We start from the raw sequence: 25,966 nt of genomic DNA on the forward strand, positions 1-25,966 counted from the left end.
GGGCGTTTTGCAAAGTCTGCTCCTGGCAGGTACCATCTGACCTGCCTCTGGTGAGATGAGTTGGCAGAGTTACACAGACACCTTTGGAAGGCAGCAGGAGACAAGCATTCCAGGGCTGCTCGGCACAGCTGTTTAAAGAGCTCATGGCTGGAAAACTATGAGAACCTCGTTGACCTTGGCTCTGCTGCGGGGAAACCTAACTTCTGCCATAATTCAGCTCCTCCACCCGGCAGCATGAATTCCAGGCTTGGAGCCAGTCCTCTGTACACCAGCCTCTGGGACTTTGATGCCAGGACACGGACAGAAATCAGCTTCCGGGCAGGAGACCTATTCCAGGTCATCAGGCAAGAAGGAGAATGGTGGTGGGCCAAGAAAGTCGATGGCTCGAACAGGATCCTAGCTGAAGGTTATGTTCCTTACAATTATTTAGCTGAGCAGGAGACAATGGAGGCAGAACCGTAAGTAAAACCCCGCTGGGGTCAGGAATCGTAACCACTGTTTAATGCTGGAAGATCAGAGGGCTTTGCACTTGTTAGCCAAATGGCAGTTTAGCCAAGCCAAGCAGTTTGGTGTCAGTGTCTGAACCTGATCCATAGATTCTCACTTGTTTCTCTAGAGGAAACTACCGCCCTTTTACAAAGGGTTAGGTTACAATGAAACTCCGGGGCAGCATCCCACAAGGCAAGGCCCAAGAGAACCTATGTCTGACACCCATATGCCCAGCACTGGATGACAAGGACAGCCTCTGGACAGGGAAGTAGGGAGGACTAGCTATCTAGGGCCTGAGTCATGGGCATGCTCTGGCTGCCTTTGTGCCATGCCAGTGACCCAGATCAGGCATAACCTTAGGTCAACAAGCTTCATTTATGGCTGTTTTGCCTCACCAATGTGGTGCAAAGCAGGGGAAGGGTCCTGGGAAGCCTGAACCCCTACTCTTCGGCTGTGAATCCCAGAGAGACAATGCAACAATCCCAAAAGAAGTCATAGATGCAGAAAGAGACTGAACCTTCCTTAGCTTGGGGGATGTGTTTAGGGAGCAGGGGGTAGGGTCCTGTCTACTGAAGCAGGTTCTTTGTGATTTGGGGGATGCAGAACAGCAACACAGCGAAGTCTCTCGCTGGCCATGGAGTTGTTACAATAGAGCTAGCTAGGTTGATGCAGAGATCCTCGTGTGTGCTGATGCTCTAGAGAGACTCCATTTCAACACAAGTTTATTTTCTCTCCTCCTCCAGCTGGTTTTTTGGGCAGATCTCGCGTTCTGAGACTTTACAGAGACTGCTGTCGGATAAGAACAAGACCGGGGCCTTTCTAATCCGAATCAGTGAGAAAAAAGATGCTGAATACGTGCTTTCAGGTAAGTCAAGCTATTTCTCTCCCTCCTTCTGACCCACCCTCTGTAACAAGACACCAGCCCTTTTGCTTAGACCTCTGAATACGGAATTTCCTTTTCTGGACTATTGAGCAATTTCACAGGAGCCAGCCATGCTAAAGAGACACTATCCATTTTTTTGAATTGGCTAAATTGGAAGAACCTTCCCCTTTTGGATAGAGTGCCCTTTCATTCAATGGTATGTCTTGATTTCTTTCTTTAATTCCTTTGTAATAAGTAAGGGGGTTTTTTTCTGCTCCACCTGTTCCTATTAATAAGGCATTTTCCTGTGAAATTGTTTAGCTTGTTACTCCAGGGAATCGGTGAAACTGACCATAAACAAAACTTTGTCAGATGCTGAAAATACACTAATGCTTCTTCCACCCATTTCTTTCACAGCTAGCGAGCTGGGTAGATACAAACATTTTGGAAAGAAGTGTTCTCAGCAGGCTGGCGTGTCTCTTTAAGAAACCACATGTGACCACTTTCCATTCCATAGTGTAGAAATCACATACTTATTCCCCTCCTCCATCCCAGATCACACGCATTGCAAGTTGTTCCTTTGAGCCAACTGCTCGGACTGCTGCTAGAAATGGGGATTCTGAGCCTCTCTGTTACAGGAAGACAGCAGTAAAGTTTACAGCGTGCAATTCCTATGGTTAATCTCCTGCGGCTGCACGAAGCCTCAGGACAATACCTACCAGGAAACAGAGCAAAAATAACCCAGGAAGACTTGTGGCAGAGCATGTGTCTAACAGAGGTGTACATTGAGTCAGTGTGCAGCAGGGAACAAGGATCAGAAACACAAGATAAGAGGACACTGGATTCTGCTCTGTAAGCATTGGCAGTGTTTGAAGGGAACTGACCCACTAAAATTCCTGAATGCAGTGCTAGTCATCACTAATACACATTCTCGTTGGCTAAATATTTGGTTTATTTCCGTACCCGGAGTGAGCAAGGTGCTTTATAGCCACTGGTGTGTTTATAGCCACAGAGGTGTTCTCTGTCTCCAGGGATTACAATCGCCATTACACCAAGGGCCTTATTTCCAAAGGGGCTGAGCACCCACAACTCTGGAGTCAATGAGAGCGACAGATTGTTCAGCACCTCTGACAGCCGGGCCTTAAGTTAAAGCAAATTGGTGATTTTAGTGAGGGATCACCACATTCGATTCTGAAACCCAGGTATAGGAGGTAGGCAGACCCTGAACAAATCCAAACCTTTCCCCCACCAGTGACAGGTGTGTGAGGAATGACTTCTTGCCTCCTGGCATGCTGTCAGTTACTGGCACAGGAAGGTAGCAACACATTTAATGACTGTTTTGCATTGTGTGCTCCTTCTGCCTCTCCTCCTTGATTTCACAGTTCGGGATGACTCAATTGTGAGGCACTACAAGATCTGGCAGAACCCCCAGGGGAACCTCTACATGAACGTGGTGTTCTCCTTCCCTGATCTGCGCAGCCTGGTGGAGCATTACAAAGCGAAGACCCTCTCCCACGGCCTGAGACTGACCATCCCCTGCTGGAAGGTAAATCTGAGCCAGCCAAGAACTGCCAGGATGATGCTTGTGGTGGGAACGTTAGTTGGTGAGTGGGTCAGGATATGGCAGGGCAAGCTTGATGTCTTCTTGCATGCAGGCCTGGAGGTCAGATGGGTTCAGTACAGGGGTGACTGCGTGAAATACTATGGCTTGTGTTACACAGGAGGTCAGATGGGCTCGATCACAGGGTGAAATTCTCTGGTTTGTGTTGTTCAGGAGATCTTAAAATCTATTAGTTAGACCAGGGGACTTGAAATCAGAAGACCTGGATGCTATTCCTGACTCTGTCACTGACTCTCTGACTTTGGGCAAGTCCTGAAACCTACCTGTGCCTCAGTTTCCCAATATGTAACATGAGGAGAATAATACCCACTTTTGTGGAATCATTAGGAGGCAGATGCCATCTAAGCACCGAGGGCCAGATTTCAAAGGTATTTAAGTGCCTGGAGATGCAGATAAGCACATAGTAGAGTTTTCAAGAGCTGGTAAACAGGTTAAGCCCCTAACTCCCATTGAAATGAATAGAAGTTAGATGCCTAATCTGTTTAGGCATTTTTGAAAATCCCTCTAGGCACTTACCTGCATCTTCAGGTGAGTAAATACCTTTGCAGATCTGGCCCTAAGTATTCTTATTGTTAGGTGATATGTGAGTTGGCACATTTATACCATGAGAGAGATACCATGGTCTAGATCCTGCCATGAGTGCAGGGGACTGGACTAGATGACCTCTCGAGGGCCTTCCAGTGGTATAATTCTATGACTTCAGGAACTCAGCCAGAGGTTATGAGTCTATTATAGGAGTGGGTGAGGTTCCGTGGCCTGCGATGTGCAGGAGGTCAGACTAGATGATCACACTGGTCCCATCCGACCTTAAAGTCTATGAGTCTATAAGAGAATGATTAAAGAATTGGATAACATGCCTTATAGTGATAAACTCTAGGAGCTCCATCTGTTTACCTTAACAAAGAGAAGGCTAAGGGATGGCTTGATCACACTCTGTACATACCAGCATGGGGAACAAAACTTTGACAATGGGCTCTTCAGTCTAGCAGGCAAAGGTATAACGAGCTATTGGCTGGCCGTTGAAGTTAGACAAATTCAGATTGTAAATAAATCATCATCATTTATTTTTTTTTTTACCAGTGGGACACCTTACCACGGACTGTCGTGGAGTCCCCATCACTGGCCAGTTTAAAATCCAGATTGGATGTTTTTCTAAAAAAATATGCTCTTGTTCAAACAGAAATTAATTCAGGGAAGACCCATGCCCTTTCTTATCCAGGAGATCACGCTTGTTAATCACAATGGTCCTCTCTGGCCTTATAAATCTGCGAATGAGTAAATAAATCAGCCCCCAACACAGAAATGCACACTTAGTGTCAACCGAACACTGCCCTCTAGTGACTGCATGTATATTATATGCTCCTGGGGGAATTCTGCCCCACTGCGCACACGCAGAATTCATATCCTCTGCAGATTTTTTTGCTTCCCCACAGAAAAATGGAGAACCAAAGAAATCTGCGGGGGACACATGCCCCTTCCCAGGCAGCCCGGATATCTCTCTTCGAGCACCTGGAGCAATTGGTGGAGATCACTGCTGGGGGTGCGGGGCTGGGCGTGTGTGGGGAGACATCAATCACCGCCAGGCGGACGGGGCTGGGTGTGCGTGTGACTGAATGAGCGCGAGAGGCTATTGCAGCACTCCCCACATGGAGGGATAGAGCTTCAGGTTGTTTGGAGGTAGGTTCAAGGCAGGCTTTATCCCCTCAAGAAGAGCAGAAAATGTAGCAGCCTGCCTGCTTAGTTATTAATGTTCCTACTGTTGTTATTGAATTGTTCCCATTCTTAATCAATTCCCCCAGCAGCATAAAACAGGTGTAAAAGTTGTAAGGCTCCATTACATTGCCAGGGTGGTGTAAAGGCACTTTATTGTAAATGACAGGAAGGGAATCCTCAGCTAGGAAAGATCTATGTGGTTTCTTGCTTTTTTCCGCTGCTCTAGTGGCACAATGGGATTAGATTACAGCTCAGAATCTATTTTATTTACCTATTTTAAAAAAAGACTTTGAGGGCAAATAAAACATTTGTCAAGCAGTCAATAAAATATCAAGACAGTCAGACCTAAGCACTTCCCGAAGTAGCCAGCCAGGTCCAGATGAAGTTACCAAAGAGATATTCATTCTTATGCATGACGTGAATGGCTTTCACATCCTCACCGAAAACAGCTATGCCAGCTTCTCATGCTCAAGAATTCCCTGCAAAACTGCATACGGAGGGGGACAAATTATTTTACGCGTCCTGCAATCTTGTTCTCAATCATGACCGACGGTCTGTAATTTGTTGATTATTTTGCCTTAAAAAAAAACCCCAAACTGAAGGAAGATACGGCTTACGAGGAAGACAGAAAAAAGTACACTGAAAAACAAAACACAGGTGGAGAAAGAATGTGTGGAGGTGAGTGGAAAATATCAGAAAATGTTATAATACAGAAAAATAAGATAAGTAGCTTAGAAAAGCTATACTGATGGGGTCTCTTCACTTGCTCGGAGATCTGGAATTGACAGCTCTGGTTTTAAACTTTTTTTAAGTGATGACTGTGGTCAGTCTTCTGTTGATGATAACACACTTTACACTGTCACTTTTGCACTTTCACGTGATGTTCTACAGTCGATTGTAATTTAATAATGCACTTTTGTTATTGAGTGCAAGTCTCCTTGAATAGAGGCATAAGCCAAATAACTGAATATTACAATATATATGTAATCATGTGATCATTTACTATACTATAAATCTAAATTAAAATCTAGACATTAGGAACTAAATATAATGTGAATAAATGTATTAATCTAAGATTAAAAACGTTTCATGGATAGTAAACACTGGTGCTCACTCAAGACTCACCTAACTTCTCTACTTTCAGATTTGTATAGCACGAGTGAAGACACTAGCAGGTGCCAACATCCCTATGTCAAAGATGGACCACCCACTTGTGGGACAATTTCTTGACAGCAGGGTCTAGAATGGTGGTGCAATTCCTGATAGGACACAACTGACTGAGTCATACTCACCTGAAGTGTACCTCAAAGGAAAGGAAAACTTAAAACTGAAGCTTAAAGACAAGAAAATCGCTATTATCTTTGATGAATGTTGTGATGATGAGGCAAGATCAGTTCTGTATGTACTGTTTACACCATTACAACCTGCTTGCCGTGGGCATGTTAACTCTCTTTTGATGGATAAAATGTTTTCAGATGCTGTTAATCAGTCAGCTGTTTCACAGGCTGTAGTCAAAGCAGGAAATGAGTACCAGCTTGATTATGAAAATGTTTTAGTAATAGATACTGACAATGTTAGTTACATGAAAAAGGCATCTGATTCTGTGTTTTCTACACTGTTTCCAAATACTGTTCATATCACCTGTTTAGCACGTATTGTTAATTTAATTGGTGAATCATTTAGAAAGCCTTTTCAGCTGGTTGAGACATATGTAAAGTGCTTTGAAAACATGTTCTATAACTCTGGTAGTAGGAAAGTGAGGTACCTCCATTTCATGAACTAGAAACTACAAGAGGAGTCTCCAGATGCAAAAGCATCCATGCCTTGTAGCCCGGGTAGAACACACTGGAACATCTGGTTCCATGAAGTTCAGTATCACTCTAAGAACTTTCAGTTCTACAAAGAGTTCTTCAGCCAAGAGAGCAACAGCATCTCGTCAGTTTCTGTGCAAACTATTCAGAAAATGCTGAATGACCCAACTAAATATGTGTTATTGAAAGTACAGATCACTTTTCTAGCACAGAAAGATGAACAAAGTCTGTTTAAATCTGGCATTTGAGAGCAGGAAGGATTGCACTATTAAAGCATTTGACCTTCTGGAAGAACAGCAGATATATTTCAGTTCACATCTAGAGCTCCCTTGAGAAAGCACCTCAGAGTTTTTCAAATTTAGGGAAAACTTATCTCCTGTTGAAAGACTAGCCTTTCTAGATCTCTTTAAAGAGGCAGTCCATGAAGCTTCTCAAAAGCTTAACAAATATTTGTCCTTTGGACAACCAGGTCTGAATTTTCTGAAGGCTTGTAGGTTATTTGATCCTCATTGTGTTTATATCTTGCCAGTACACTGTGTGAGTATTTTCAAGCAATACGTGGTTTTTCTGAGGTACCTGAACAGGAGCTAAAACTGTACAAGGAAAAGATCGTGCTTGAAGCTATTCAAAGTAAACCTATTTTTGTAGACCTCCAAGTGTTTTTTGCTGTCGGTGAAAGAGAGGATTCCAAATATTGCCAAATTGACCCTGAATTGCATAAATGCTGTCTCAAACCCTGCAGATGCAAAAAGAAGTTTTTCACTGTACAATTTGATCCTTTCAGCAAGAAGGAAATCACTAAGTGAGAAAAACTTGAAGGCTCTTTGTTTTCTGTACTGTAATGTAAATAAAAATACCGGATTATAATGAAATGCAGGACAATGATTAGCAAAATTGAATGACTTTCATGTGTGAAAGTCTGAGCAATTTAAAATGACATTCTACATTATTTTTATGTTGCTGTTTGGTGATCTGTAATGTAATTTAAATGAAAGTCCAGAATTATAAGTGGAATGCAGGATATTGGTTACCAAGTATTTGCAACGTAACTTTCATGTGTTTAGGTAATGCTGGATTGTTGTGACTTTTTTCTGTATTGCAGTTTAAATAAATTACTAAAATAATTGAAACTGGCATGATTATGTTGCGTTATTTTGACAAATAAAATATGTAGAATTTTGCAAAATTTTTAATTTTTGGTGCAGAATTTTTAATTTTTTGGCGCAGAATTCCCCCAGGAATAAAATTATACAAGTTCTTTCAATGCTGTATATACATCCTATTAGTCACTACCCATTTTGTAAGATCAGCAACTATAGAAATCAAATTTGCTTGGCAAAAATAGATCCCTGGTGTAAATATTGAAGTCAGGGGAGTTACCCTCAGAATTATGTTGGCAAATTAATGCATAAAAATATCAAGAAATGGCAAAGGAGACTGAAGGAGCAAGGTATCAGGATAGCATCTCAGCTTGGCAGGTGGTTTGGGTGTATATTGGAGCTTTGTGGGGGTGGAAGATAGATGCAGACCCCCAGATACCACTTGTATATCATATGACTAAGGAAGCATGTAGCATCTCTTATGCTCACCCAGTGACATGGAAATAGCAGCTGATATGTAGACCATTCCTTAACACCTTCACTGCTGCCTGTGCACACATGCCTCACTATAACAGAAGAAGGATGCAATGAAGAAGCCTTGTCTCGCAAATAGGACACCTGTAGAGAAGCCAGCCAAGCCACCAGCTTTTGCTTCATAGATATTCATATTGGAAACCTTGAGATTTGGCAACAAAAAAATCATAGATTTAACCCTAGGGGGGAAATCATTTCCAATTGTGACTATGTCACATAGGCTGCAGTTAGGAACTTGGCCTGGAGTGCACCTTTGCTCTCTAGATAGTGAAGTCTCATTTGTTTTTGGAATTAAAAAAAAAAACACTTTTCCTTGGTGAAGTGGCATGGGGTTTATGCTTGTAGACACTGCCTTTCATGTTGCAAAAGAGAAAGTAAAGAAAGAGAAGGTGGCATTTTTGCAAGTGGAGAAACGTGTGTTGCCTGCCCCCAAATGGTCTAATTTGTCTAGGTGCTTACATGGCTTCCCTCAATGTGGTCTGCAAAACATCTCCATGGTATCTGAGCTCCTCCATGGTAATGACACATTGGAGGAGCACAGTATTCTGGAACATCTTGGTGTCAACTGAGTGGTGTAGAGCGAATGGGATTGTACATCCTTTCTCTGGATGTATAATCCCATTGATCACCCTGATCGATCGGTTCATCAGCCCTCGCAGAGAGCACCGATCACAACAGAGAGCACCGATTCATGTTGTTCTAGCCAGTCCTTCAGCCACCTGCTGGCCAGGCTGTCAGTGGCAGATGTATATCTCCATTATTTCCCCTGATGGACTTTCTCAGGCTGAAACAGTATAAAGTTGTTTTGTTGTTGTTTAATCTAGCAAGAACAAGAGCCCCTGCCTCACTGGGATGAATGGGAAAGACCCAAAGAAGAATTCAGTCTGGTCAAGAAGCTGGGAGCTGGATACTTTGGAGAGGTCTATGAAGGATACTGGAAAAACAAGGTCAAAGTTGCAATTAAAACAATCCCCAAAGGTGACAGCTTTTCTTCTGGAGGAATGTTTGTATTCTTTATCTAGAGAGGGTAGCAGTGGCTTGTCTTCTCTCTGCTGCTTCAGCTTCCCCCACTGTCTGGCTAGTCTCAACCCCTGGCCAAACCAAAACTCTACCCTTTTCAGGATAATGAGAGTCCATTGACAACAAACAGCTGTTCTAACGCAAGTCTAAGCCTTCGCCCCCAGTCCAGTGGTTCTGACGCAGCCCTCTCCTGAACAAAGAACATACCCCTCCCATGGTTCCAGAGCCTTGCCTGCTTCTTTGGCCTTTTTCCTGGATCTTTCTCAGACTGCTTCCCACAGCCCCTCCTAGCCTCCTTCCCTGATTTCCTCTCAGCAAAGACCCCAGTCACTGCGGCAGCAGGCCTCTCCTACCTGTCAACAGAAGATTATTATAGGCAGGAGATTGGAAAAAAGAGAATTTATATTCCTGCTCCCTTTCCCAGCATTTTTTTCTCTAGCCTATAATTGCAAGGGTGCCTCCAGGAACTACAACTCCCAGAATGCCTTGTTGCATGGGTAGGGTTGTATCACTGTAGACATGCGTTCCACTCTGATAGAAGATCATCAGTCGTTGTTGCTGGGTTTTTTTAAGGGCAGTGAAGAAATGCAAAGTATTTGTAACCACTGTGGTTATGGTGCAAACTCACCCCCACCCCTGAGGTTTGCCTTTATCCTTGACTTATATAATAACAAAGCCCTTGGCAGGCCTGTATCTAGAACATGAACTGTAGCCCCAACTCCGTTCTGAGCAGGCTTTTCCTAGGGTTTCTCTCTGAAAGGCCTTCCTCCTGCTTTGTCTGGCTCCAAAAAATCTACCCTAAGTTCAAACCCAGCCAGGTCTATGGATTTTAGTGTGTTAGCCTGCATCTTGATGAGTATTGAGAGACCTTTTCACTTGTGTTAAGCTAATTGAGCCAACGTTATTGAAAAACCACTTCCTTTGTGCCCATCGGGACATGGCTTTGTAGTCCTGAGTGGGAGATAATAGGTCCCACTTGGTCCAGCTGCCAAAATGAGTCACTAAAGTCCCATGGCTCCATGCAGGGTCCTAAAGCTGATACCAACGTTGGCCATTTTGCCATACTGGGTATGGTGGGTCCCGCGCTTTTCGTGGCAGGGGGTGCTTGGACACCACCCCTTGCCCTCTTGGGGAGCTGAGGGCCCCGCTAGTGGCCCGGGAAGGTGGTAGAGGAGAGAAGCGGGGAAGGGGTCTGGGCTTGCTCCTCACTTTGAGCCCCAGCCCCTCTCAACCTCTGTGGGTTTCTTACCCTCTTCCCCTTTGGGTAGGGTTACCCTCAGTCCTTGACACTCGGGGAGGGAGTCTCCCTGCCCTCCCTTCCTCCAGTTCTCTGGTCTTTTAATTCTCAGCAACACACCTCCAAACTCCAGCCCTCTCTCCTTCCTCACACCACCCTGTCTGCCTGAAGCAGGTTTTTTTTAATTAGGTTCCTGACAGGGCCTTGATTGGCTACAGGTTCTCCAATTAACCTGTAGTAAGCTTCCCTACTCTACAGGGAACCATCCTTAATTAGCCTAGGGCTTATGCCTGCCCACTTCCCAGACCCCAGTAAGATCACTCTCCCAATGCTCCTGGGCCCTGCTGCATCACACCAGTCACCGTATTGGTATGCTGAGAGGTACGGGTGACTGAATGGGTCACAAACCTCTTTGAGATGGGAGCGAATGCACCCTTCAATTAACACAACTCTCAGGATAAGTTAAGCACAGGCGTCTCCCCTAAGACAACGGGGGGGCGGGGAGGGGAAAGAGGTTGTGAACTCACTCAGGGAGTTTTAAACTGGGTGGGCAGAGTAGAGGGGCTTTTGATTGAGGTGTGAGTGTGAAGGGAGAACGCACAGAAACTAAGACCACATAGAAGAGAGAGCAGCTGAGGCAAAAATCCAGAAAGCCAGGCAGTAGCCTGTGAGCACAATGTGACCCTGGAAAAGCTAGAGAGAGAGCTTTTGAGACTGGTGTTGGCTAAAAAGGCTTGGGGCTGTAAGCTAAGACACCTCTCCTTTTGTTCTTGACTTCTCCTGCATTCGGAGAAGCAGGACTTTGGGCTTTGTACTTTGGACTATTTCCTTATAAATAAATAAGACTGCATCAAAGAAAATGCCAGACTCCATCAATTTCTGTTTCCAACTGGAACATCCTCACGGCCCCGAAATTTGACTAGCTGCTTAGGTCGAAAAGGGGCAACAGTATTAACACTATCACCTCAAGAGTAACACCAGAGACTAGCTCTGTGAAAAGCCCCATTTTAGGATTCCGCATCTCTCATCTACAAAGGGGTGTTAGTGGAACAATTTCTTTGTCCAAGTATTCTAAGTTGTTTTATGATGGACATGAATGCCCATGTCTCCATATCTCTTAGGTTTCTGCCAGTAGCCTTGGAAGAGGTAATTCAATGTTAAGATCTCTATTAAAGCACCTCATTCCTTTCCATTCTCTTTTCTTACACGGGTCCTTTGCAGCTGACCTGACGTACCAGGCCACTTTTAAGAATGAAACTGAGGTAATGAAGAATCTGAGGCACAAGCACATCCTCTCCCTCTATGCCATATCTTCTGTTGGAGACCCTGTCTACATCATCACCGAGCTCATGCTCAAAGGAAACCTACTAGATTTTCTCCGAGGTAAGGCAGAGTAGTGGTGTTCCCAGATGACTTCAAGCCATGGTGAGTGGAGAAAGAGGTTTGATCTTCAAGCCACCCTCTCCCTTCTTCCATAACTTACAGCAATGATACAAGCTGAGGTTAAAAAGAGGGCACTAGAGGATGGATCATAAAAACTAGAGGATGATCTCCCGGAAGGAGCTATCTCTGGAACAAGTATGACTGATCTAGTAGTAGGTGAAGCCAATGGCAGCTCTGGTTGTTCAGGTAGTAGCTGTCTCATGTAGGGCTCCCAACAACGGAAGCCTCCAAAGTAATTGGTGTCCATTTTTTTAAATGGTGGTCTAGTCTCTTAGGAACCAAAGATACCTCAAGGATTAAGCAGGTAGAAAGTGACCCAGCTTTCACTTTTTGAAACCACCTAAATGTCTTAAGAAGCTACGTCTCTCATTGGACTCCTAAGGTTCAGATTTTCAAAGGTATTTTAGGTCCCTATACCCATGGGAGTTAGGCACCTAAATACCTTTGAGGGTCAGAGCCTAAGTCACTTTTAAAAAAGAAATTTAGGGTCCTAAGTGACTTTGTTGCTTTTGAAAATTTTAGCCCAAGACAGTTGTGGCGGGACGATACTAAACCCATGTCAGTGATTACCTTATACTTTTCGATGGCGGAGATCATTTAATTGTGGGGAAAAGTCAGAGGCACAATTTCATCCTTGCTCTCCATCCATCATTGGTTTTAACAACAGCAGGGATGGAATTGATTCACTAAGTTCAGTGATATCAACTTTTGTCATCCAAGGAAATGCAATACAGAGATCTATTGTGTTGGAGCAGGAGGTGTTTCCAGAGATATTTTGATTTTTTCCCCCAATCTTTGGATACATTTACATTGTTGGGAGAATAAATAGTTAAAATTTACGCTGATAGGAAAAAAAACAGTAAAAATTTGCTGATTTTTTTTCAATATTTTTCCTATTGTTTTTATCAAAGCTGGAAATTTTGTCTAAATTTCAAAATTTGAAAAATGTCAAGTTAAAATCTCTTAAAATTGAATATGTTCATGTCTTTGGAATTCTTCTTTCTATCTTTCTTTCTCACATGCTTCAACTTGTCAAATACAAAACCGAGCCTATTTTATCAGATGACGGAAGAGGTATTAGATCTACTGCTCTACCTCTGGAACTCTCTCTGGAACTTTTTGACTGAAATTAAATTTAACACATGAGCATGCTCTTACCCCTTTGTGACTTCTACACAGGTTTCCATGACCAGCTAAGATCTTGCTTTGCCTTTTTACCACAGTGTGCCTTCCACCATCCAGAGCTATTTTCCTGTCTTTGATCTACATGACCACTGGAGCTAGATAATAATAGAAGGATCTTTCATTCACTTTTTATCAGAGTCAGAAGGAGAGCATCTGCACACGACTGACCTGGTTGACATGGCATCCCAGGTGGCTGATGGAATGTGCTACTTAGAGTCTCAGAATTTTGTTCACCGAGATTTAGCTGCTAGAAATATTCTTGTTGGAGATAACAACATCTGCAAAGTGGGTGACTTTGGCCTGGCCAGGCTTATTAAGGTATTGTAAATCAACTCAGGGCTGACAACGGTTGGTTTGGAAGGGGGAAGTAAGGAAATGTGATTGCTGGACCCTGATGAATCCCTCAGTGAGTTTATGATAACATAATTGTGTGGGAGGGATAGCTCAGTGGTTTGAGCATTGGCCTGCTAAACCCAGGGTTGTGAGTTCAATCCTTGAGGGGACCATTTAGGGTTCTGGGACAAAAATTGGGGGATTGGTCCTGCTTTGAGCAGGGGGTTGGACTAGATGACTTCCTGAGGTTTCTTCCAGCCCTGGTATTCTATGATTCTATAACAATGAGCCATAATCTGCTCACAGTTACCCCCATGCAACCTGCAGATGGATTTACTCCATGGCACTCTGAATACATTCCCCTCTGAGTAATGTTAAAATGTGGCTAACTTTGGACACACAAATTAATGGAGCAATAGGCACATTTGCAAAGGAATTCTCTCAGGGCCTGATTCTGCAATCCATTCTCATGTAGGATTGTGTTTACTCATGTGAGTAACTCTATTCAACTCAGGCAGTGACAAGAGGTGAGGAAGGATTGTAGAATAAAGCTGGTTGGAATGGATCCAATGATCAGTAGATGGGAGAAGCTTTCCACAGCAGGTGCTGCTCAATCCCGAAACAACATTGATGACGAATACACTAAAGATCCCTTACGGCCAAATCCCTCCCAGTTTTCTGTGGTTGCAGAAGGCCTGGGAGCTGCTGAACCAGTATGGTTGCTCTGGTCAAGAGTTGGGGGGAAGGATATGGAGACAATGTGGGATGTGAAGCCATCCTGTCGAGGCTCCCTGCCCAGTAGCACATAGAGAAAAGGCCAGGGATGGAATCTCGGGGGCTGGGGAGGGGGGGAGAGAATGAGAGAGTCATGGAATATTATTCTGGGCTGACATGGACTGCGCAGAGGAGCTCCACAACTTGTGGGGGAGGGTGATTCCTCTTTTTCTGCTTTGCCTAGTTTTTCAGACTGGTCTCATGCCTGGTCCTTGGAGAGCAATTAGCCAGTCTCACCTGCTGTGAAATCCCAGTTTTGTTTCTTGCAGTCCAAACCAAATGGCACAGATTTTTGACATCTGGAGGGAGCAGAGCCCTGCTTCCAGGAGCTGTATCTACCTCTCCTTTTAATCACAAATCCTTTGTGTTTGCAGGATGATGTGTACTTGTCTGACTCCCACAATATCCCCTATAAATGGACAGCCCCTGAGGCCATTTCCCACGGACGCTATTCCATCAAGTCCGATGTTTGGTCTTTTGGGATCCTTCTGTATGAAATTATCACCTATGGACAGATTCCATACCCAGGTATTGTGCCTTATGCTGTGTGCAACTCCTCGCCATTCAGCTTAATTTCACAGAGTATTGTGGAAAGCACCTGCTTTGTGTTTGGTTTGGAGCCCAAGGTAGAGTCATCGGCAAGAAGCCATGATGACTGGAGCTGTGCAAATAATGGATTTTTCAGGTCCCTGGCTATTCCAAAAAAGGGAAGAAAATTGTTTTGATTTTGAGCATTTTGGAAAAGTTTTTAATTTTTTAAAAATAACATAATTAAAGGAAATTTTGAAACAAAAAGACATTTCAAATGTGAAGACTGATACATTTCATTTGGAATTTTCTAAATGAAACATTTTGGTTCTTTTGGCATTTTTTAAAAGTTGTTTTCGAACAGAAACTATTTGATGAAACTGACCTGAATGCACATGGTTCAATGTTACCAAATCTGCATTCTTCACTGAAAATAAATGTCAAAAAATTTCACCCAGCTCTTGTGCTGACAAGATGCACACGTTACAGGCATCAAAGCTTAGGAAAACACTCTTCTTCTGAATGCATCACAGTATAAAGCAAGGTTAAAGTCTCCTTTCTGCCCTCAGTTACACCAGCATATTTCCCGTTGACTTCCCGTTGACTTGAGTGTAACTGAGAGCAGAATTGAGCATGGCAATTTATATTGCAGCCACTTTCCCAAGTGCATACAAATATGCTTCAAGGAGGAATAGTGGCACTTACCCCCAAAGATACTGGATTCTGGTTGTTGTTCTGGCTGCACTTGGGTGACTGAAGACCCCCTGCAGTTATGCTTCTAATACACTTTTTCTTCTTTATTTGTAGGTATGAGTAACAGCGAAGTTTGCAAAAAAGTCCAAACAGGTTTCAAGATGTCCTGCCCACCAAAGTGCCCACCCATGCTCTATGAAACCATGCACAAGTGCTGGCAGCTCAGTCCAGATCAGAGGCCTGACTTCCAGCACCTCAAAGGAAAACTCCACAGTTTCTCATACTACGAGAACCCAGAGTGATAGCCGCACAGAGGAGCCCTTCTTTTACTGTTTCCTTTCACCTCTTTTTAAGCCTGACATTTCTGTTATAAAGACTTCTGGATATGAAACCAATAGCTCCCTGGCCTCTGAAACAAGTACACGCTGTAGGTCGGATATCTGCAGGCTTTTCCTAGATCATTTTCTGAAGAATAGGGATTCTGTACTAAGGATACATGCTTAAAGAACAGGAACAGCTGCTTCCAGAGAAGATGAATCTATTTCAGAAGCTAGGACTCATGTCACTTGTTTTCAATCATTTCACACAAAAAATCTGAAGAAAGACCAGCAAAACCATTTGGAGTTGATCTCTCCCCCTAAGAGACAATATATTCCTTCTGTCCGCCTTGCAAATTCATTTCAAGACTTCCTGCTGACCAGACCATTGTATAATTATGTCTGATCCATAGACGCGATGGTGTTCTGTAAGACTGAATTTTTGCAGTAATGTTAGAATGTGTAAATGATTAGCAAAATATATGGCAATAATCTACATGTCCTAGGGGAGCCTTTATCGGACTCCACTGTGAGGAATAACAGAATGATCAGCTGCACAAGACTCCAGGGTCTTGGAAAGGGAGCAGTGGGAATCTCTTTACATTAGTCTACCCACCTTTTCCAATAGAGAACACCTGATTCCATTCAAAATATGCTGTAGGTGGCCCATGCATTGAACTGCAACTTTGGATTCCGTTGCTTTGCTTCAATACAAATTGTTATACGCTGACTGCTGCGCTGGATGGGGTCACTGCATGCTGCCACTGTTCAAAAAGTACATCACGATGACCATTAATATATAATGCATTGTGCATCCAATTCTGCACCACACATTGGGTGCAATCCAGGATATATATTTTAGAGTAATGAGGGTTAGTCCCAAATCCATTATGTTCCCTTTCAATCCATTTTTTTTATTTGCTTCACTCCACATTATGCATGTATTTTAATTATCTCAAATCACCAGCTGGGCGGGGGATGGGACTGCATAGTCCTAGCCCAAAGTCCAGGTAAATGCTTGCACGAAAAGCTCCCAAGCATCAAACTCAGACTGTGGTGAACCAGCAGAGGGAAAGTTCTGCATCGAGACATCTTCCACCAGGAGTGCCCAGCCCTGCTTTCAGTTCTCCGGCTTCTGAATGGAAGGATTGTCACCCTGAACATCTCAGCTGGCCTGTACAGGATTCCAAGTGCAGACTATGGAGAGGAGAATGAACGGTTGAGGTGGAAGATGCTGGGATGTAACGCTACACCCTGAGTAGCGAAGAGTCAGAGCGAGACTTTCTGGGGCTAGCTAAAATAATGGCATTCAGGTTTATTAGGAAGAAGCGGATATATGGCATTGGAAGGGATATAAACGCTCATGCCCCAGGGCATAACTCCACCTCTAATTAGCGGGGCTGAGGAGGAAGTACTTTCCTCATAGGCAGGTTATCCCAAGACTGTGTATTGCAGGGTACCTTACACACTGAGACAGCTGGTGCTGGCCACTGTCAGACACAGGATATTGGACTAGATGGCCCTTCGGCTTGGTCTAGTTTGTCACTTACTATGTTCCCATGGAAGGCCAATGGGGAAAATACCGTCCCCTGCTTAACATATAAAGCAATCTAAGTTACTTCTGTGAGGAGCCACTGGGCGTGAAGGGGCAATCACTACAAAGTGAGCGCCCTTAGGGAGGGAATGAGCAGAATTAGGTGGATAAGATGTTGGCAGGGGAGTCGAAAGAACCAGTTTCAAACTTTGGTCACCTAGGGGAATTAGAATCGGCTGGAGTCAGAGTTTATTCATGGCCTAGCAGGGGGGCCGCTCCCCAGCAGGAATAAGTGATGTGGATGAGGTTTGAGTATCACATCCACTATAATAATAACAGGTTTCAGAGTAACAGCCGTGTTAGTCTGTATTCGCAAAAAGAAAAGGAGGACTTGTGGCACCTTAGAGACCAACCAATTTATTTGAGCATGAGCTTTCGTGAGCTGCAGCTCACTTCATCGGATGCATACCGTGGAAACTGCAGCATACATTATATACGCACAGAGATCATGAAACAATACCTCCTCCCATCCCACTGTCCTGCTGGTAATAGCTTATCTAAAGTGATCATCAAGTTGGGCCATTTCCAGCACAAATCCAGGTTTTCTCACCCTCCACCGCCCCACACACAAACTCACTCTCCTGCTGGTAATAGCCCATCCAAAGTGACAACTCTCTTCACAATGTGCATGATAATCAAGGTGGGCCATTTCCTGCACAAATCCACCTTGATTATCATGCACATTGTGAAGAGAGTTGTCACTTTGGATGGGCTATTACCAGCAGGAGAGTGAGTTTGTGTGTGGGGGGTGGAGGGTGAGAAAACCTGGATTTGTGCTGGAAATGGCCCAACTTGATGATCACTTTAGATAAGCTATTACCAGCAGGACAGTGGGGTGGGAGGAGGTATTGTTTCATGATCTCTTGTGCGTATATAATGTCTGCTGCAGTTTCCATGGTATGCATCCGATGAAGTGAGCAGTAGCTCACGAAAGCTCATGCTCAAATAAATTGGTTAGTCTCTAAGGTGCCACAAGTCCTCCTTTTCTTTTTATAATAATAATATGATAATAAGACAGTATGCATCCGATGAAGTGAGCTGTAGCTCACGAAAGCTTATGCTCAAATAAATTGGTTAGTCTCTAAGGCGCCACAAGTACTCCTTTTCTTTTTGCATCCACTATAATGGCAATCATTAGAGGGCTGCCCACTTCATTGCTTCTGTAAGCCAAGCTCATGGCTTCCACCGAGGGCTCCTTGCAACCCTCCATTCCTCCCCCTTCCCCCACAAGATTTGTGTGTGCCACCCTCCCATCCCCCTTTATTTCAGGGAATAACTGTAACCCTTCCCCCATCCCTCCCTCATTCCAGGGGCTCTGTGTCCTCCCTGTTCCCGCCAACCCCCATATCAGGATCCCCTGCTATCCCCACTTTCACCCATTCCCTCCTTTCTCCCATGCCAGGGGTTCTATGTCCCCCCTATTCCCATCTACCCCTTCCAGAGGCTTTGGGGGGCATGCCACCCCTTGAGTCCTGGGGTTCTATGTCCCACTACCCCCCCAACTACCCCAATTCCAGGCGTTCTGCATGCCTCACCCATTCCTGGGGTTCTGCTGTGTTCCTCCATTCCCCACCTCCCTCCCATTCCAGGGCCTCTGTGTGCTCCCCTTCCTCCCAGAGGCTCTGTGGGGACCCCATTCCACCCTCCCACCCCATTCCTGGGTTTCTGTTTCTCCCCTTCCCCCCATTCTGGGGGCTTTTCATGGGGTCCCCTCCATTCCCTGCATGTCTTCATCTGTATGTCCACCCCATTGCCCTCTATGCTAGGGGCACACTGTGCACCCCTATTCCCTCCTCCATGGTAGTGGCTCTGTGTGTCTCTCCCAGTCCCATACCCCTCATGGAGCAGGCTGGGAGGCAGCTGGGAGGAGGGTGGAAGGAGCTCCTCGCCCTCTGGCTCTCCTTGCTGGCCGAGCATCTGACCCACAGCTCTGAGGCGGCTCAGCCTAGCGAGCAAAGAGCAACCAGCTTTTCTGGCTTTGCAATTCTCACCAAAAATCCAGCCCGTTCAGCCCACTGACGGCTAGAACGTTCCTGGAAATTTTGAAATTGATCCACTGGGGTGTTCAAAAGTGATTGTGTCACATCCGGGCAAAGCTAGAAATGCTGTCACATTACATAAAGACCCTCTCTGGTCTTGGCCAAGAATCAGAGGTGATTGGCAAATCATAACTTTTTCACCCTCCAGAATGTCACAATACAGTTTAGGCAACCGCAATGACTGTGAATGGTAGGAATCAGTTGGTGTCCTCCTGGTTCCCCTTCCATCCCAGTTGCTTTCCACATTGTTTGCAAGTTCAAGTTCCAGGTCTCAGTCCTTGTTTTCAATGACCTGGGCCCCAGCATACCTAAAAGAGCCTAAAACCCCGAGATGAGGCCTGTGCTCAAAAACCCTGCTCCTCACACACACAGGAATTTTCTATCACAAAGGTAACAGCTCGTCTGTTCAGGAGATGGAGCTTTCTTGAGGGGTCAGAACTCACCACCTTCCACGCCACACGCAAGGCATGCTTCTTTGACCTCCTTTCTCTAACGTAAACTCAGAGCAGCATGTACAGATAAACAAAGAAGCCACCCTACAGAAACACGACTCGGCACACCCAGTTCTCCCCCTGGCGAGACGCCGAGATACCACACGGGTACCGATGTGTAGGCATGTTGCTTAATGCCCAACCAGCGAGTGTTCCGCTGTTATGGTGATGAGTGTGGGATAAGATGCTACACCAAAGGTGGGCAAACTGCGGCCCGCGGGCCACATCCGCCCCGCGGGACCGTCCTGCCTGGCCCCTGAGCTCCCGGCCTGGGAGGCTGTCCCCCCTCGCCTGCAGCCATGCCGCTACGCGGTGCAATGCTCTGGGTGGCGGGGCTGCAGACCCTGGCCCAACCCAGTGCTGTGTGCTGAGTGGCTGCCTGTCCTGGTGCAGCCGCGCTGCCAGCCTCCGGTGCTCCGGACAGTGCGGTAAGGGAGCAGGGGCAGGGGGTTGGATAGAGGGCAGGGGAGTTCGGGGGTGGTCAGGGGCGTGGATAGGGGTCGGGGAGGTCAGAGGGCGGAAAACAGGGGGGGCTGAATGGGGGCAGGGGTCCTGGGGGGGGCAGTCAGGAAGGAGTGCAGGGGTTGAATAGGGTGGTGGGGGGCAGTTAGGGGCAGGGGGCAGTTAGGGGCAAGGGGTCCGGGGCGATCAGGCAGAAGGGGTGGTTGGATGGGGCAGGGGTCCGGGTGGGCAGTTTGGGGGGGGTTGGATGAGGCGGCGGGGGGCAGTTAGGGGCGGGGGATCCAGGGGTGGTCAGGGGACTGAGAGCAAGGAGGGTGGATGGGGAAGGGGTCCCCGGGGGGGCTGTCAGGTAACAGGGGCAGTTGGATGGGGCAGGAGTCCGGGGGGGGGCAAGAAGCGGGGGGTCGGATAGGGGGCAGGGGCCAGGACCCAGCCATGCCTGGCTGTTTGGGGAGGCACAGCCTCCCCTCACAGGCCCTCCATACAATTTCAGAAACCCGATGCGGCCCTCAGGCCAAAAAGTTTGCCCGCCCCTGCACAACACAGAATTCTGCATTTTCTGTCCACTGATTTCCCTTCTTTTTCTTTCTGCCACCAGATGGCTGCAGACTGCCCCGTACAAAGATTGTCTGGGCGTGACGCGCTTTGTCTGTCTGGCTCAGGAACAAAGAAACATGTCTCTGCACAGTCGCTACCCTGGAAAAAGGCAACCCTGGCAGTTTGTAATTTGAACCCCCGGGGTCCTGGTGACCAGGGGCGGCTCTGGCCGGCTTGGCTTGCTCCTTGGCAGGAGCATTAGTGTATTCCTGTTTAATGTAAACGATCTGTGGGTTGCTGGGCCGGTTTCCCTTGTTTTCTCGGTCGGTCGCTGTGCACCCAGGCAAACAGTTGTAATGCATCACATGACACTCCCTTGTTAGCAAAAACACACCCAGGCAAGCACTGGAGAGGTGAAGTGGAACAAGCAATGTCATGCAAGATCGCTGTAAGCATAGCAGGGGCTGGAGAGAGTTCAGCCGAGGTCTCTGCGAACCAGCTGCCCCAGAGGAGCGTGGGTCAGTTCACAGGGGGGATGGCTATGCGCAGTATGAAAGCTTGCACTGTGCTGACAGCTGTGGGGCATGTCGGTCTGGACCTCGTTTTCCATTCATTTGTATTGCCAACACTAAGCATTCAAAAACCATGAGCCAGCCCCCCTCCCCCCCAAATCATGTGATTGACTTAAAAATCATAAGCTCTTAAAGCAAGGGTACCAGAATGGCAGTGGCGGGGGCGGGGGTGGGGGGGGACAAGGGGCTATGGCCCTCATACATTTGAAAGTGAACAGCCCTGACCCATCCACTTTTCACCATGTGTCAGGCCCTCTGCCCCCCTCTTCCCCCAAGCCTCCCCCTGCCCACCAGGCTGGAAGCTGGAGCCTGGCCCAGGAAAGAGTGGCTTGGGGAGCCCAGGCCGCTGTGGAGAGCCGCGAACCCTCCACCTGCCTTTGGCAGGAGGTCTGGGAGGGCGGGGGGGCAGGTCAGGGGCTGCTCTTGGGCCCCCCCACCCCTGGCAGGTGGAAGGGCCCCTGTTAGGGTAGCCAACTTTCTAACTGCACAAAGAGGAACACTGTGGTCCCCCCCTGCCCCGCCCCCGCTCACTCCATCCCCTCTTGCTCCATCGCTCGCTCTCCCCCACCCTCACTCACTTTCACCAGGCTGGGATAGGGGGTTAGGGTGCAGGAGGAGGTACTGGGCTGAGGCCAAGGGGTTCAGAGTGCAGGCGGGGGCTCAGGGCTGTGGCAGGTGGCTGGGGAGTGGGGTGCGGGCTCCAGGAGGGCGTTTGGGTGTGGGAGGGGGACTCAGGGGGGCGGGAGGGGCTATGGGGGGCGGGCTGAGGCCAAGGGGTTCAGAGTGCAGGCGGGGGCTCAGGGCTGTGGCAGGTGGCTGGGGTGTGGGGTGCGGGCTCCAGAAGGGCGTTTGGGTGTGGGAGGGGGACTCAGGGGGGCGGGAGGGACTATGGGGGGCGGGCTGAGGCCAAGGGGTTCAGAGTGCAGGCGGGGGCTCAGGGCTGTGGCAGGTGGCTGGGGTGTGGGGTGCGGGCTCCAGGAGGGCGTTTGGGTGGGGGAGGGGGACTCAGGGGGGCGGGAGGGGCTATGGGGTGCAGGCTGAGGCCGGTCTCTGGCAACAGTAAAGCAGACAAAAGATGCAGGGTGGGCATATCAGGGAGTGTTTCTGGGATGAACAGTGGGAATGGAAAAACTATGACCATAAATGAGCGTTTGTGTCTTTTTCTTTTAAGGTTTGCTTGGATTTAGTAGTATCAGCATGCTCAAAGTCAGACAGGCCCCTACCATGTCATCTAGTCTGACCTGTGTCTCACAGGCCACCAATGGCACCCGCACACCAAGCCCAACAGTGGAGGGGGAGCCCCCTGGAAGGGAAAAGCAAATAAAAGGCATTAATGCACTTTCCTAGCAAATGCGAAGCGAGCAAGAGCCTAAGAGAAACAGAGCCTGAGATTCAGCGAGAGCCCTGCAGAATTCCCCTGTCTTCTCCTTGGGCATTGTTGACACACAGTTTTCATAAGCATTGCTGTGACAGCCCTTGTTCCCTTAACAACCATTCATGAGCAAGCACGGTATCGCGCAAGTTTAGAGCCACAGGAAAGACGGCGTCCAAGTTGTCCTGAAGGGACCTTTATTGAGAGGGGTTTGGGTTTTGTACACTGTGGTTTGCAGAAGGAGGGTTGAGCTGTAGCAGCTGAAAAGCAGCCGGTGTGAAATGCAGCCTTGCTTCCTGGCGGGGGTGGGCTTTTATTCTGTGATGAGCTGTGATTTTGGAAAGGAGAGGCTCACTGCTCCTCTCCCAGCAGGGTGACCAGACAGGCAAGTGTGAAAAATAAGGATGGAGGTTGGGGGGGTAATAGGCACTTATATAAGACAAAGCCCCAAATTTCGGGACTGTCCCTATAAAATCGAGACAGCTGGTCACCTGATCCCCCAGGCCCTTCTACCTGTGCATTTCGAGTGCTACAAAGTGACACTAAATGAGTCTGGCAGCATGGCCGCATCCTCTGCCAGCCAGGCTCCTGGATCCCTTTATGCTAAGTGCATTTCGTAGCGGCAGCTGACGTGCAGAGTCAGCGTCTGTTGGCAGAGAACAGGAGGTGCCAGGGGCATGAGCGGGGCATGGCTTTGAATGGATTGTGTTTTAAGATGGCTAAATGGAAATGCCTACATCTAGGAACAAAGAATGCAGGCCATGCTTCCAGGATGGGGGGGAAGGGGAGGGCGCTAGCCTGGGAAGCAGTGACGCTGAGAAAGAGTTGGGGGGTTGGGGGTAATCAGCTGAATGTGAGCTCCCACTGCGATGCTATGACCAAAAGCACAAATGCAGTCCTGGGACGCACAGACAGGGGGATCCTGAATAGGAGTGGAGAGGTTATTAAGAATTATTTGGGGGCAGGTCTCTGGCCTGTGTTATACAAGAGGTCAGACAAGAGGCTCCCTCCTGGCCTTGCAATCCATGAATCCCAGACTCATTAACCCAAAGCCTCCACTGCATGGGGCCACGTTAGCTGATCCCAGACACCAAACAGAAAGGGGCTGCATGTTTATTGAGTCCTGGCCCGCAGTTCAGCTTTCAAACCCAAACTGACCCAGTAGGACCGTTCCTTGCAGTAGATTGTGCCTCGTACATGCAGCAAGAGCAAGGTGTTTCCATCAGGCTTCCTGCCCCTCTGGCATCTGGGACCCTGTATGGTGGGTGGGGGGGGAGGGCCGAGGGGGGTGTCAGCAAGGCCCTACCGGTCTACGCACGCCAATTCTGGAAGCCACACGAGAGAGGAAGGCATACAAAACCCAGTCCCTGCCCCCCCCCGCCCCCGATATCAGGACAAAAGGAAGGAGAAGCACGCGCGGTGCAATTCTCTCTGGGAGCTGGGCCAGAGCAGAAGATCTCAGGCATGATCTCCCCTTTCTACAACTAGTGTGGGGAAAAGGAGTGCAGCTCCAGACGATAAGATCAATGGGCTAGGTCAGACTGGATGCTCAGAAATGCCCTTTAAAATCTAAGATTCTTTGAACTCCTGATTCAGGATTGTTATGAATCCATCCTTGAAGCTGACAGACATGCTAGTTGTCTTCCATTCTGGCTAGATGAAGGAACATATACCCCTGTTTGTGATAGCTGAAACGATAGACGTCAGCACCCAAATCACAGACCAGCATGGCAAAGCTGGAATAGAAGCTGTGCCCTGTGGTCTGAGTTTCCCTGGGGATCTCACTGCAAACACAGGGGGGCTGGTTATTGTGTGGTGGAGCTGTGTGTGTCTGTGTGAGTCAGAAACAACCAGAAGGAGAAAATAAATGAAGCTGTTCATAGCGTGGCCCTGAGAAAAAGCCTTGAGAGGATTTTTTGGGCAGAGTGCTGGCTGAAAAGAGACTTGGAGTTGTGAGCAAAGACACTGCTACCTTTTTGCCTAATGCCTACTGTGTTCAGGGAAACAGGACTTTCTGAACAAGCTTTTAAATAAACAGGATTGCATCAATGAAATACTTGACTCTATCATCAGTTTCTCCTCCTAACAGAAACAACCCCTCGAATATCCACTCGGGCTAAAAAAGGGTATATTCTCCACCTTTCAGACATGGGACTGGCAGCAGGTAGGAGAGGAGTGAAACTCATGGCCTATCTTGATATCAGCATAGGAGGGACAGTCAACCTCACTGACCCATCCCCTCCATACCAGCTTCCAGCCCAGAACATTATATGGTCAACCTGCAGCCATGTGCTTAAGCTTTAAGACTGCTTCCTTCCTTATGGTTTTCTGGTGGTAGTCGGGAGTAGGAGAGACACTGCCAAGACATAGTGGTGGTGGAGGAGAGCGGGCACCAAAGACCCGTCTCTCACCCACTTGGGTGCTGTATATTAGAATGAAAGGCTCCCCATGGTGAAGGGGAATCAGAGGGCAGGTGTTTTCCCCCTTCTACACTAAACTGTGGGTAAAATTCACCCCATGCAGTGCACCCTTTCCTAAGCAGGCTCTATACGGTGTGATGGAACCTCAGCACCGGGGTGGATTTCACCCAGGAACAGTAGATAGCTTGGATTAGTGGGGACAGCCGTGGTATTGAGGAAAGGTTGCGGACCCAGGCCAAATCCCTGTTGTATAGCTCGCCAAGGTACCTGGCTTGGCACAGTCTGTGATGGGCTATGCCTTGAGGGTCCAGCTGGAAGCAGCACAGAAAAGAGGGGCCTTGTTACTCTCTGACCTTAGGGAGAGAAACTCCCTCAGCCAATGTGCCCGCGGAGAGTTCAGTGGTTTTCAGCCTGCAGCTCCCTACCAGCTGGCAGTGTATGCAGGTGCTTGGGAAAATCAGTTTGTATATAAGGTTCTAAAACAATCAACGAGGGCCCTTTCCCTCCAGTATACAGGCCAACAACTACTCAACCCTTGAGTGCTTCCGCCACAGACCCATGGACTCACCTCAGCTATAGGAGCCAGCAGTGGCCATTCCAGCTTGCACCAAGGGATGCTTGGAGTAAAAACCGTCTGTGACGTTTTGGGGATCCCCCAGAGCAGTGAGGGGTTTGCTCACCACCTGCCCTGTGACCTTGGGATGCCTGAATGCCGCAGATCCCTTACACCAGTGGCCAGCCCACTAGCACAAGGTCTCATCCTGGCTTCCACTGGCCTAGTTACTCCTCACAGGGTGACATCAGCCATTCTTTGAGTCC

General features: G+C 47.4%; 1 protein-coding gene across 1 annotated transcript; it reads left to right on the forward strand.

Annotated features, from left to right (window-relative positions):
* PTK6 (protein tyrosine kinase 6) lies at window positions 1-17,598 on the forward strand. The gene is made up of 8 exons (XM_073309025.1): window positions 1-458; window positions 1,233-1,354; window positions 2,734-2,897; window positions 8,955-9,108; window positions 11,609-11,770; window positions 13,152-13,333; window positions 14,497-14,650; window positions 15,458-17,598. Exons 1-8 carry the CDS (start codon window positions 235-237, stop codon window positions 15,643-15,645), a joined length of 1,350 nt encoding a protein of 449 aa, XP_073165126.1. The 5' UTR covers window positions 1-234; the 3' UTR covers window positions 15,646-17,598.
* Window positions 17,599-25,966: the final 8,368 nt, after the last annotated feature.

This window comes from Lepidochelys kempii, chromosome 13 (genome assembly GCF_965140265.1).
Source record: "Lepidochelys kempii isolate rLepKem1 chromosome 13, rLepKem1.hap2, whole genome shotgun sequence".
Taxonomy (NCBI): domain Eukaryota; kingdom Metazoa; phylum Chordata; order Testudines; family Cheloniidae; genus Lepidochelys; species Lepidochelys kempii.